Here is a 14,191-nt window from a genome sequence, read left to right as displayed (position 1 = left end):
TTCCACATTTGCTCTAAACTCTTTAAATTTTAATAGAACCTCATTTGACTCTTTGATCTTTAGAAAATAGATCCAAGTTTTCGTAGAAAAATCATCAATAAAGATTATGTAGTATGAATCCTCCTAGAGAAAGTGTTGGCATAGGTCCATATAAATCAATGTGGACTACTTCTAGAACTGATTTAGACTTATGTTCGCTAGGAGGAAAAGGTCTATTTACATTCTTTCTAAAAGCACATCCTTTACAAATGCCTATATGGTTTGAATTTAGGTTAGATGTTCCAATGGTGATTTTTTCTACATTTGGTAGATTATTAAATCCACTATGTTCGAGTCTTCTATGCCATATTTCATTAGGATTTGTCACTTCATGACTTAGGGCTTGCTTTTGAATGTTACACAATTTATATAGGGTTTCGTCTCTAGTCCCTATGGTGAAAAGGCCAATACAAAACTTTGTCTTCATTAAAGGTGATTTGATACCCTTCATCAGCAAGTCCAAAGATGGATACTAGATTCCTTTTTATGCAAGGTAAAAAAAGAACATTTTCAAGTTTAGAGTAACCCCAATTTTTAGTTGTATAGAACAAATCCCAATTCCTTTTACTGGATAGAAATTATCTCCAATAGTGACTCCTCAATGGTATAACTTCCAAAAGTTTCAAACTTATCTCTGAATCCTATTATGGAACGGAATGCACCACTGTCTATTATCCACACATTTTCATTGGATTTCATCTCACTTGATAGAGCTAAGTAGAATAATAGATCTTCTTTGTTTTTTGTTTCGGCTAAGGAAGCTAGAATTTTTTCCCTTTCTAGACAATTTCTGAAGGTATGTCCGAATTTCTCACACTTATAACATTGAACCTTGGAAAAATCATTTCTTTTGTAATTATTGTTTCCTTTTCGTTTATCATTTTTCTTTCCTTGAATTTTCTCTTCTTCCCTCTGTTATTAGAGACTGAGAAGAGAGCTTGATTTTCTCCCTCTTGATTTGAAATGATCCCTCTAGAAATTAGTCATGATTCTTATGAGGTGCAATCATTTTTAAGTTGATCAAAAGCTAGTATTGATGGTCTGCTGATGACTTGGATGAATGCTTCCCAAGATATAGGTAATCCTCTAAGTGCTATTCTTGATAATTGTTGATCTTCTACTTAGTTTCCAATAGAAGATAGTTGATTCTTTATTTCAAAAAATTTTCCAAAGTAGGATGAGATTGACTCTCCTTTATTCATTTTTATATTCATAAGTTGATTTTTTAATGTAAGCAATATGCTTGAGTTGTTGATCTCAAATGTATCCTTAATTGTTTTGAATACCTCAAATGCTTTCTTAAGATTTGATATAGAGGGAAGAATATGAGAAGAGGAGAGTTTGAAATAAGGTATCCAGGGAGAGGTGTGTGTGTGTGTGTGTGTGAATATTCATCAACATTTACATGTATTATATGCTTGAGAAAGTTAATAAATATTACCTTCAATTTACCATAATACCAACATTCTCAACAGTTTTTGTGTCATGCAATTATTCTTCTACTGAAGACAGACACTTAAAGAAGATTAATGATTCAAGAACGATTTAGAGTTACATCTTTGTAGAGTCACGGCAGCATTTGAAGAGTCACTGTCGTCTTTGAAGAGTCACGATAGCTTCTTCATTTATGTTAGCAATAAAAAATGAAGAGTCTTTTCTTGCACAAAAGTTGCTGCTTCATGTCACATGGTAGAATAAGTCTTACAGGAGACAAAACATGCATGAAGCCTTTTTTGTGATCGCATCTTATTTTGTTGTAGGCAATACAATTAGAATAATTACTCTGAGAAATGATTTTTGCACGCATTCTGGACAGTGAATATTGTATGAGTTTAGTAAACTTTGTATATGTGCTGAGTAGTAATCTTTGTATATGTTCCGAGTATTTATCATCGAGTGTATTCTGAATAAAGTTTTTCAGAGGAGGACACAGTGTTGTTTCAGGCTATTATTATCATTCAATAAAAGTAAGATCTTTGTTGTTGGTTTTTCCTCCCTCAAGGAGGGTTTTCCCAGGGAAACCTTGATGTCTTTGTATTCATTGTTGTGATCTGATATTTTTCTATAATTCTGGTTTAAAATTTAACATGGTATCAGAGCCAGGTCTACTATTTTCAGTTTGTTTCTTTGTAGATAACGATTATAGCTTGCTTCACAAAAGGGATCATGCTTTGAAGATGTCTTTCTCCTTAGATGTGAAAATGGTTTTTGTTTTCCTTGTTGAAGGGTTCTTTTGACAATATAAGCCTCTCGAAAGATATCTGAATGCGGATGGGCTCTTAGTTTTTGAAGTATTTGTTGTGCAAACAGAGGCTTTGGAAAAGATGTTTTCAGCATTTGTTTGTCACACATGGATAGTCATTGTTTCTGACAGTTGGGAGTGAAAGTCTCATGAGCAGATTACTACCTAAGCGCAAACGGAATTGGAATGTGAAAGGAAATTGAGTGACAAGAGTAAATAAGTGCCACGGGAACTTAAAGCTCGTTCTGTGTATTAATGGAGCCAAAGGGAATCTATTACTAGGTTGGAGACTGTGACAGTAATATTAGTTTCTAATGAATGCACAGGTAGGGTTCAACAGATACCATCAAAAGTCTACCAAGCCAATAAAACCGAGTGTTGTTCCAAAAGGAAAGAAAAAAAAAAATTATGACTTGAACCATCCGAGAATGAAAGGATAACCGCTGCCATAGAAAGGAAACAACCAGTTGTCTAGATAAAACGCTGGTTCTATGGTCACAGCATTTTTGTATTATGTGTTGGCTATCCATAACTGCTGCATGTATCTTAATAAGATTGTTGATTGCAATGTCCCTGTCATAAGATTTAATAATAAACAAATAATAAAATAATAAAGTTTATTTAATAAATAATAATGCTGTCAAATTTAATAAAAAAATAGATAATAAACTACCAACTAAATAAATGCATCGTCAAAAGAGAATATGATAGCTTTATCAATCACATGAGAAGCTGCCATTTTGATCACAAAGGCAGCAACACCACTCCACAACATTGACTTGTATAATGATCTGTATTCGATATAAATATGCACTTGTATTGAGCAACTTATTTATTGCTGAGTAATATCGAGAGAAAGGAATTGTTATCGACATGGAGTATTAAAGGTGGTAATTGATGCAAATGTATCAATGAATAAAAAGTATACTAGAATTTTCCAACAGTAATACCATATAATGTATTGTGAACAATTTCTAAGTAATACTTAAGAACGGCAACCTATAATGATAAAGAAGAATGTAAAATGAAAAAGACAACAAATATTATTATTGGGGGACTACAAGCAAATATCATCAGCATCCTAAAGAGTGTCATGAGTTTATTATCACCAATAATACTAGGGATATCTTCATATGAGAAGATAGCAATCCATATATTAGAAGATAACGGAGACATCAATATCGTTGACATTATTAGTTAATATCTACAGTCTGCAATGCATTGGCAAAAGACAAAGCATTAATTAAATTTTATGGCTGAACTATGAAGGCCTGAAAATAATCAAGTGTTGGCAATCTATTTTTATTTAAGGGCAATTAACCATTACATATGATGGTATGATTAATATCCAAAGAGGTCAACCTAGAGGCTAATGAAATTTAACCAACAATTAATATTTGTATAGAAGGATCGATCAAGGAAGGACACAACCCTTCAAACTCAAGAGATGCCAACTGTTTGGTCTTGAGGTATTATAGTGAGTTCACGTTCACTCGATAGCATCATCAAATCATAGATATATATATATATTGTAGTGTCCCTATCATTAAATAAAATAAATAATAATATTTGTATTTTGGGGTCCTGACTGATTTATGTATATCTAGGACCAATATCAACTGAATCTGCACCAGCTGCCCAGAATCGCTCTTAAATGGGCTATGGCTCCAGGATCTGACCCATCTATTTCTTTCGTCTTAAGTGTTTGTTGTAGTGTTGGCACTTGTTGTGCACCTCCAAAGTTTTCCTCCGATGTGTTATTTATGATCGGTGTATAGGATGTTTTTGGTATACAACTTCAATTATTTTATTGTTCCGCAAAGTCTAGTTGGAGTTCTCTATTTTTCCATTTCGGAAGTGAAAGATCTTCCCTATTTGGCTAATGTTGTTTCGGTGGGTTGATTCCTTGCCCTATTTTGCTCCTTCATTTTGGATCTAGCAAATTTGAAGCACTATCTTTGAATACATCTAAGAGATCTATTTCAGTATACAATTTGTGGCATCACTGGGGTTTTGTGTGCTATCACTAACAATTCTATTGGTCCATTGTCATTATCATCATAACACGCATCTGAAGTATAGTGTTGAAATTGAAGGACCATACACATTCCAAAATTCTTCCAACCCCACCGTATGTCGACCACCCTACCCACCGTACAGCATCCCACATCCACTATACAACAGCATCCACTCATTGTACATCCGCTCCCCAAATCCACCGTGCAGTCATAGACTTATCATACACACTTGACAAGCCTACTAGCATACGCCATCCTCGCACACTATATGCACTTGACATACTACCACCATAAGCCCTATACACATACCGTACACCTTGGACAAGATTGTAATTGTACGCTCTAGCAACACAAAACTCACCATATAGACACAATTAAACCCCGTCCGGTCACTTCCTAGCATGGTACAAGCACAAATTGGATCTTTGTATCAAAAGGGACATTACCAATGGTATCAGAGCTGGCGATCCTGCTAGCTTGTGGGAAATGAATGCAAGATAATGCTAGGAAAAGAATGCAATATCACTACGTTGGTAGAATGGGAAGCCACAAGACCCTTCTGTAGAAGTCATGACTCAGGTAAGAGAGCTCACCAAAAATCAATTTCAAATTAATGACACTCAGCAACTCATGAAGGAAATGTTACGCAAATTGGTTGAAGGAAAAATATCCAGAGAACAAAATGGGCATAGAGACAATTTGGTTACAGGAAGGACAAAACCTCATCCCTTGTGCCCTCGACCTGCAATGCCAAGTTTCCCCCCAAGAACTGAAACACTACACAAAGAATGAGAATCCACCTTCCCTAAAAATGCAAGAACAATCACGGAAAGATTGGAGCAATGCAAATATGGAAGGGGGTATATCTTACAAAGATAATGCAAAATTGAGAATGAGGTACTCTAGCAGTGGTAACCATAGCTACTTTAATGATGACCTCAAAAGAAATATAGGCAAGGTGAACCTGTCTCTATTTGATGGATCTGGATCAATCTCTACACAAGCATGGGTGATGAAGCCGGACACATACTTCCAGCTCAAGCTTATGCCTAAAGAAAAAGCAATTTAAACTTGCTACACTCCACCTAGGAGTTTCTCAAAAATGGTGGCATCACAGTTTGGTTACTCTCGGCCATGATCAAGTAACTTCTTATCTCGAGTTTACGAAAAGACTAATAGATTGTTTTGACAATAAGGATCCAAAATTTAATTCCATTCAAGGAGTTGGCAAAGGATCCAGAACTTAATTTCATTCAAGGAGTTGGCATAGTTAAGGCATATTGGGTTGATTGATAGTAACATTGTTGAGTTCCAAAGACTGTTTCTGTCGATGACGGCCATCTCAAAGAAACGGTGGATTGTGTTGTTCATGGACAGTTTGATGGAACCATTGAAGGGATGGGTGGAAGTGTTCAACCCCAGCACTCTCTCTAAGACAATCAAGAGGGCACATAACATGGAAGCATCTTCTTCTTCCTCAAAGAGTTATTCTCACCCCATGCCACCCTTGGCTCTGATGGAGAAAAAAAACAAACATCATCTGAAGAAGCCATTATTGGATGAGGTCACCAACAAGAGCTTAGGAGAAAGCTTTGTTTTAACTATAAGTAGTCGTAGGAACCAGGGCATAGATGCTTAAGCAAGGGAAAAAACCATTACATTGAGATGATGTTAGAAACCAAGGAGGAGAATGAGGAACCCATACCTGAAGGAGATGGTTAACAAGTTTCCCAGGAGGCTAACATAAACTGCACGGAGAGGATTGTCGCACTGATATGGCAAGGAGGCACCATTGCTCTTGCCGGTAGTCAGAGTTGTACTTTCTTTCAGGCATAGGGGATTCTCCAAGGATAATGGACCATAGTCATGCTCGACAGTGGGGCCACACTTACATAACTCGTCACTTGGTAAATGAAGAGGTTTACGTACGAAGGCACATGCGAGATTCAAAGTCAAGGCGGCAGGAGGAACCCTCTTATCATGTACACATTTGGTCACACAACTTAGCATTACCATGGGAAACCACACAATGACATACGACTTCTTTGTAGTAGATCTAGATGACATGGAGGTTGTACTAGGCATCCAGTGGATGTAGACTCTTGACAAGTACACACAGAGTTTCAAAAGAATGGAGTTCTCATTTAAAGATGATGGCAAAAAGGTTGCTCTGAAAGGAATGTCAAATGATGGCCTGAAGGATATCTCGGCACGACGGATGGAGGCCATCTTCCAACTTGATGACATTGTTTGGGCAGCACATTGCTTGATCTCAATAGAACCTATATAAGGGCAACAAACTTACTACCAATATGATGAGCTTCGAGCCGTTTTGGATAAGCATGATATGGTCTTCGCCAACATCCCACCTAGCATACCTCAACACCAGGGCTTTGAGCACACCATCAAGTTGGACGAAGGAGCCAAGTCTGTCATCAATACACCCTACCACCATCCCAAAAAGTTCAAGGATGAGATAGAAAAGACAATCTAGGAACTCCTCGACAAAGGATGGATCAAGCCCAGTTAGAGCGCCTTTGCATCATCAGTAATGTTGGTTAAGAAGAATGATGGAACCCTTTGGATGTGTGTGGACTACCAAGCATTGAACAAGAAAACTACCAAAAACAGATACTCCCATCCCCAAGATCGACGAATTAACATAGCAGTCTATTTCTCCAAAATAGATCTCCACTCAAGTTACCATTAGATTCGTATGAAGGAGCAAGATGTGGAAAATACCTCCTTTCGTTGTCACTAAGGTCTTATTGAGTTCTTGGTCATGTCATTTGGGTTGACCAATGCTCTGGCCACTTTCCAGTCCTACATGAACCACATCTTCAACAAGCAACTATGTAAGTTCTTATTGTTGCTTTCTGATGACATATTTATAGTAAGACCTGGGAAGAACATCTGAGGTATTTGTATGAAGTGTTCAGATAATGGAGTCACAATCATTGTTTGCTTAAAGATCCAAACATGAAATTGAAATGATGGAGATATTGTATCTAGGACACATCATCAGTGCTCAAGGGGTTCAAGAAAATATTCAAGCCATCTTGGACTGGCTACCTCCCAAGACTCTCAGATATGGGTGGATTCTATGAATTGTGCAGCTATTATAGAAGATTTGTAAAGGGATTCTCACAACTTAGTGCACCATTGACAGATTTGACAAAGAAAGGATCCTTCTAATGGAATGAATAGGCACGACAAATGTTCAACTAACTAAAGAAAGCTATGAGTTCCTATCTGGTCATAGCACTGCCAAATTGTATTCAACCTTTCATTTTAAAGTGTGATGCATTTGGAGAAGGCATTGGGGCCGTATTAATGTAGGATCATTCGTTTGGGAGTCAGAAGCTCTCAAGAGTTAAGCAATTGTATTCCATCCACAAGAAGGAAATGTTGACCATCATGCATGCCTTCACAAAGTTTTGGCAATACCTTGTTAGAGCCAAGTTCATCGTTTGTAAAGACGACAACAACCTAAGGTATGTTTTGTACCAGAAGGAGCTAAACTAAAGAAAACAAAAGTGGGTAAGAAAAATCCAAGCATTTGACTTTGATTTTGAATACGTGTAAGGGAAAATGTTATGTTGTGGTGGACGCCTTATCAAGGAGGCCTGCCATCTTCTCCTTAGTTTACAGCAGATTGGAAGACACATGTTGGTTGAATACTCCAAGAATACCTTCACGTGTCAACTATTGGACGATGAAGTGCAGGATGACAAGTACAAAGCAGTTGACGACATCATTTACCACAACAATAGAATTTATTTTGTACCCGAGTCCAAGATTAAGGAGAAGATTTTAAAGGAGATGCATGACTCCCTCTTAGTGGGGCATCTGAGGTACTTGAAGACCTATAGACAAATTAGGGAAAGGTTTTCATGGAAGGGACTCAAGAATGATATCTTACAGTATGTTCAAGAGTGTGCTACCTACAAACAGAAGAAATTTAAGCATACCCTACCAGTTGGGCAGCTTCGACCATTGTCAATCCCTAAGCAGAAGTGGTATAGTATCTCAATGGATTTTATTTCTGGACTTCTCAAGGTACAAGGGAATGATTTTGTCTTCATGGTGATCGACCAGTTGACGAAGTACGCACATTTCTTCGATACTTCAGTTGGATATCAGTCTACGCAAGTGGCAGCCATATTCTTGCATAAAGTATTCCGCTTTCATGGTCTCCCACAAAACATAGTAAGCCACTAGAACAGTTGCTTCATCAGCACTTTTCAGAAAAAAATTGTTTTGGCTTGCAGATACAGAGTTGTTGCCAAGCACCACCTATCACCCACAGACTGTTGGGCAGATGGAGATTGTGAATAAGTAGTTGGAAGGTTACCTCTAGAACTACGTTTTGGCACAACAAAAAGCATGGGTTAAGGGGTCGGATTTGGGTAAGAATTGCTACAATAAAACTTGCCACATGTTGATCAAAATGGCACCATCCAAGGCATTGTATAATTACAAACCTCATAGATATCGCACGAGGTGACAATCGTGTGCCAAAGGCTGAGGATTGGCTATAGGAGGGTTTAGATATCTTGAGACCTCTAAAGGAAAACCTTTAGAGGGCCCAAAACCAACAAAAGATATATGCTAGCAGGCACAAAATCAAGAGAAGTTTTGAAGTTGGTGATTTGGTGCATAGTTGGAAAACTCGCCAAATGCAAAAACTCGCCAAGCCTCCCAAAAGTTTAATCAGGAAAAACTCGGCGATTTAAAAAAAAAACTCGGGAAAAACTCAAGAACCTAAAAAACTGCTGAAATTTAATTAAAAATACATTTATTTTGCAAAATTTAATGAGAAGATGCATCTAATAAGTTAATTAAAGACAATACAAAAGAAAGAAATGAAGTTTAGATATATATAAATGTATAATGCGTACAAAATTGCATTCTCATGCAAAATGCTCATGGTAGGAAGCAAAATAGTAAATTACTAAATAGTTTCAATCTGTCAAACTAGAAGTAAATACTAAAAGTCTAAATACATCAATACAATTTGACAATGTCAATCACATTTTCCTCTTTCCACTTGCACTAGCAGGAAAGCGAAGGGGTCTAGTCCTAGAAGAAGTGCCCCGCATTGGGATAGGGCGTGAGCTACGTGACTGTGAACTCTGTGGCTGTGCCCCCTCACTCGATGTCCCTACTGACTGGCTCGGCGTCCTAGAAGAGGATGCATCTCCTCCTAATGGTAATGTCTGATCCTCGCCTGAATCATCATCATCCTTGTCCTCATCCTCAATGTCATCCATAGTGAACTGAAAATCAGTGTTAGCCTCCCCCTCCATGGCCTACCTCTCCAAATCAGCGATCTCATCTGGTGTAAACAATGGACTTGGCTCCTGTGCTGTCCAATCAGAATAAGGATCTATCTCATCTAGATCAAGCGGACCAGGTAGTTCTAAGAGTTGTGCCTTTTTTATGCGCAACTTAAGATTATAGTGCACATAAACAAGGTCATTAAGCCGTTTTTGAGTCAATCTGTTTCTTTTCTTTGTATGGATGGACTCAAATAAGCTCCAATTGCGCTCACAATGGGATGAGCTACAAGGTTGGGATAGGACTCCGAGAGCAAATTTCCTTAAATTGGGGGTATTGCCACCCCAACTTGCCCACCAAGCATCTGCAAAACAAAATTAAAAAAGTTATAAAGCAATAAAAAAAAAATCAGAAGCACAACTTATCAATTAGCAAAAATTTTAAAGTTTGACGCTTTACCTGGTGCTTGAGTAGATCTTGCTCTCTTTGCTAGCATAGAAGAGAACAAAGGACCCCTTGATTCCACATAGATTTGTTGTTCGGTCACAATAAGGTCTCTCTCCTCTTCACTTGATATCATTCTCTCAATGCATTTAGAGAGACCTTCCATGACCTCTCCATTAGGATTTGAGTAGGAATCATCAGCCCTAAAACAAATAGAAAATGATATCAAGTCTTACTACACAACCTTAAAAAGTAAAGTAAAATAAAGACTTATTAAAATCCCAACTTCAAGGACAATCAATTATCATAGTACCTGAATTTGGGATTGAGGAAGTAGCCTGCTGCATGAATAGGTTGGTGGAGCATATTGTTCCACCTCCTATCAATTATTTCCCAAATGGGGTCAAATTTGAGACTATCCCCGTGATAGTAACTTCTAACAGCCTCTTTCGCCCTATCCATGGCCTCCTAAAGACCTCCCATTGGGGATTGCTGCCCATCACATGTGCACAAGACTAGAACTAGGGGCAGAGACATCTACATTTGAAATTTGAAAAATACAAATTAGTTAATAACATAGTAAGTTATGAATTGATAATGAAACTTGAATACACTAAAAATATAATGAAGTTACCTCCACAATCTCCTTAGCCTTTGCAAAAAAGCTATCATCAAACACTATTCGTGCCATAGCCTCTCCTTCGAGCTTCTTTGAGTAAGGTGAAGCAACCCAATCAGCACACACAAACATTTGCTTCAAAGCCAATATGTGGTCAAGAATACTTTGCAACGTCAAGAAGACCGTTGCAAACCTTATCATAGCAGGTCTCATCAAATCTTTGCCTTTAGTGGCTTTTCTCATCAAATTGAGAACCCATGGGTGATTATAGATATATTTCGTGACTCGCCTAGCATCTTCCACAATTGGACTCACCCAATCAAGTTTTCCTATGTCCTCCAAAAGAAGGTCAAGGACGTGTGCTGCACAAGGTGACCATAAAAGTGTGGGATGCCTCTCTTGGAGGATTCTACCTAAAAGATTAGCAAAAAATCAATAATCAGTAACAAACTTTCCATATTTAGTATTTACAAATTACATCAAATCTAAATTGAATAATACCATTATCCATAGCATTACATTCATGATTCATATTGATTCAAATATAAAAAATTAAATCTACCTGCTGCCACATATGTTGCTGCATTATCTGTGATTATTTGCACCACATTCTCTATTCCCACCTCCATGACAACATTCTCCAACATTAAAGCCAATGTGGCTGCATTTTTCACTTTGTTGGAGGCATCGACAAATTTCCAAAACACCACATCATCTTTGCAAGCAATCAAGAAGTTAATAATGGTTCTACTTCTTCCATCTGTCCACCCATCAAATAAAATGGTGCAGCCATACTTCTTCCACTCTTTCTTTTGGTCTTCTATCAACAATGTTGCCCTACCAACTGCTTTGTCAAGCAACCTACAAAATTTAGGTGTAATATTAAATAAAGTGTAAGTGTTAGTAAAAAATTAGGAAATAAGTTATAACAATTAAGATTTAAAATATAACAATGAACTAAAGTGAATCACAATTATTTACAATTACTAAATAGTAAAATACTAACCTTCCACTCATATCCTTGCGATTAGGCGGCTTGTACCCTTTGCCTGATATTGTCATTGCATTCACCATATTGACCCAATAGGGACTATCAGCGGCATTCATTGAGATATTGTTGAAAAACCAAAAATCAGCTGCTGCAATATCAGTTTGCTCATGCACCTCCTTAAACCATGCAGTGCCCTCTAATGATGGCTGTGCTCCAGGTGTGTTCCTGGGCACAAAATAACCACCTATCCCTAATGGGGATCCGGATGGTGATGATGAAGAAGTAGGAGATGTAGAAGAAGTGGAACCGGTAAATGAGAAATTTTGTTTGCGGATCCGTGGGCCACTAAGAGATCCTGGTATGTTCTCAAGTGCTTCTTCTTCCTCTTGCATATCAAAAGGAGCTCCTTCTGATTCAGCTATGGCTGCCCTCATAGCTAATTTTGCCCTCTCCCTATTCAATTTTTTCTCTTCAGCAGCTACAAGTAGGGCATGGATGAATCTTTTTTCTTCATCAGTTACCTTGAGACAAGGATTTGAGTCATGTTTCTTTATGCCTGCAAGGTGGTATTTGAGGCGGTTTATGCCTCCAAAAATAATTCTCTCACAAGGAATGCATATCACCTTCCCAATATCATTTGGATTTGGAGCTTCATAGGCATACCGCCATGCCTTATCTCTTGCATTTTTAGGTCGGGTGCCTATATATCCAGATGGGCATGTGTCTGTGGCCACTCTTCTTGCGGGTTTGTCATTTTTTTAATGGTTGACCGCTGCCCTACACATAAATATATAGAAAAATGAATAAACAAAGTTAGAACTTAGAAGCTAGGGTTTCAAATGATTCAAAGTTTCAAACTTCAAACTTCAACCATATCCTTAGCAAACAACAAACTTCAACCATATCCTTAGAAGCTAGGGTTTCAAATCAAAATGATTCAAAATGATTTTAAATGATTTGAAAACATTTACAAACAAGTTAACAACAACAAAAACAAAAGAACATTTGTTATAAAACTATAAAAAGTTTTCAAACTATGATAAGATGAACATACCTGGAAAGAAATTTGTCTTCTAAAATCGGTTAGAATCCTCTACAATCCACTCAAATCCGCCTTGAATCACTTGCAATCAGCCAAGAATGCCTCCAAACCTTCTTCTCTTCACTCCTCAAGGCTCTAAACAATCCAAATACAAGAAAAAATGAGAAAAAAACACATTCACTGCTGCTTTAATCCGTCACAGGCCGCGGGCGAAAATCTCACCAGTAAATCGCGAGTTTTTTTGAAAAACTCACCGAGTTTTTCGCGATTACTCACCGAGTATTCGACGAGTTTTTACCAGTCTGCCGAGTTTTTGAATCGACGAGTTAACTTGTGAAAAACTCGCCGAGCTAGGAAACTCGGCGAGTTTTCCAACTATGATTTGGTGTACCTTTGACTTCAGCCTTATAGGCAATTATCTCTAAAGGCATGTGGCAAAGAAAAGTTGAGGCCACATTTCTATAGGCCCTACCGTGTGGTCTGGAGGGTGGGCAAAGTTGCCTATGAATTGAAGCTACCAAACGAAGTTGAATCCACAATGTATTCCATGTATCTTGCCCAAAGAAGATTGTGGGACAACACGTCATTGTGTCAAAGGATCTATCGCCTATTGACGAAGAAGCAAAGTTAGTTCTAGAGCCAGCCAGATCATCAACACCTGGGAAAAAAAGTTGAGGACACACACTGTCACAAAGTTTCTCGTGTGTTGGAAAGATTTGTCAATGGAAGACGCCACCCAAAAAGATGAATAGATTTAAGAACACCCCACTTTGTGATTGCTTGAGGATTAGCAATTTTCAAAATGGGAGGACTGTAATGTCCCCATCATTAAAAAAATAAGTAAATCATATTTTTATTTTGGGGTCCTGATCCATTTTAGTATATCTCAGGCCTATCTTTTTCCTTTTTTTTTGGTTGTAAGTGTTTGTTGTTGTGTCGGCACTTGTTGTGCACCTTCAGAGTTTTCATCCAATGGGGTAGTTATAATCGGCATGTAGAATGTTTTGGGTATGTGAGTTAAAATATTTTATAGTTTTGGAATTCCAATTGGAGTTCTCTGTTTCGTCATTTCGGAAGTGAAAGACCTTCAATATTTGGCTAATACAATTTTGGTGGAGTGATCCCTCACCCTATTCTACTCTTCTTGGTTTCGGATCTGGGAAATTTGAAGCACTATCTTCCTATACATATGAGAGATCTATTACATTATAAAGTTTGTGGCATCATTGAAGTTCTATGTCCTATCATTGACAATTCTATGGAATTCCATTGTCAATATCATCATAATGCACGTCTTAAGTGTAGCGCTAAAACCTGAAGAGTCGTACACCCTCCAACATTCTTTCATCCCCACTATACATCGACCACCCTGCCCACTGTACAAAATCCCCCATCCACCATAAGACATCATCAGTTCACTATATGTCCACTCCCCAAATCCACTGTATGGTCATAGACACACCGTACGCACTTAGCAGGCCTACTATTGTACACCATCCTCACACATCGTATGCAC

The 14,191-nt window shown here is 37.8% G+C and overlaps 2 protein-coding genes across 2 annotated transcripts in view; both read right to left on the bottom strand.

The window, feature by feature from the left end:
- Nucleotides 1–14,191, bottom strand: part of LOC149561924 (E3 ubiquitin-protein ligase RGLG3-like) — an 80,163-nt gene that overhangs the window by 54,793 nt on the left and 11,179 nt on the right. The gene's annotated exons all lie outside the window — the stretch shown is intronic.
- LOC149561925 (uncharacterized) lies at nucleotides 10,254–12,924 on the bottom strand. The gene is made up of 5 exons (XM_089825442.1): nucleotides 12,688–12,924; nucleotides 11,649–12,410; nucleotides 11,205–11,503; nucleotides 10,658–11,055; nucleotides 10,254–10,560 (listed from the first exon to the last, which is right to left on the bottom strand). The coding sequence occupies exons 2-5, from the start codon at nucleotides 12,065–12,067 to the stop codon at nucleotides 10,492–10,494; spliced, it is 1,185 nt and encodes a 394-aa protein (XP_089681568.1). The 5' UTR covers nucleotides 12,068–12,410; nucleotides 12,688–12,924; the 3' UTR covers nucleotides 10,254–10,491.

This window comes from Cupressus sempervirens, chromosome 4 (assembly GCF_028749045.1).
Source record: "Cupressus sempervirens isolate cs-2001-9-10 chromosome 4, ASM2874904v1, whole genome shotgun sequence".
Lineage (NCBI taxonomy): Eukaryota > Viridiplantae > Streptophyta > Pinopsida > Cupressales > Cupressaceae > Cupressus > Cupressus sempervirens.
The sequence above is the reverse complement of the archived record's forward strand: the minus strand, read 5'-3'. Positions and strand labels throughout refer to the sequence as shown.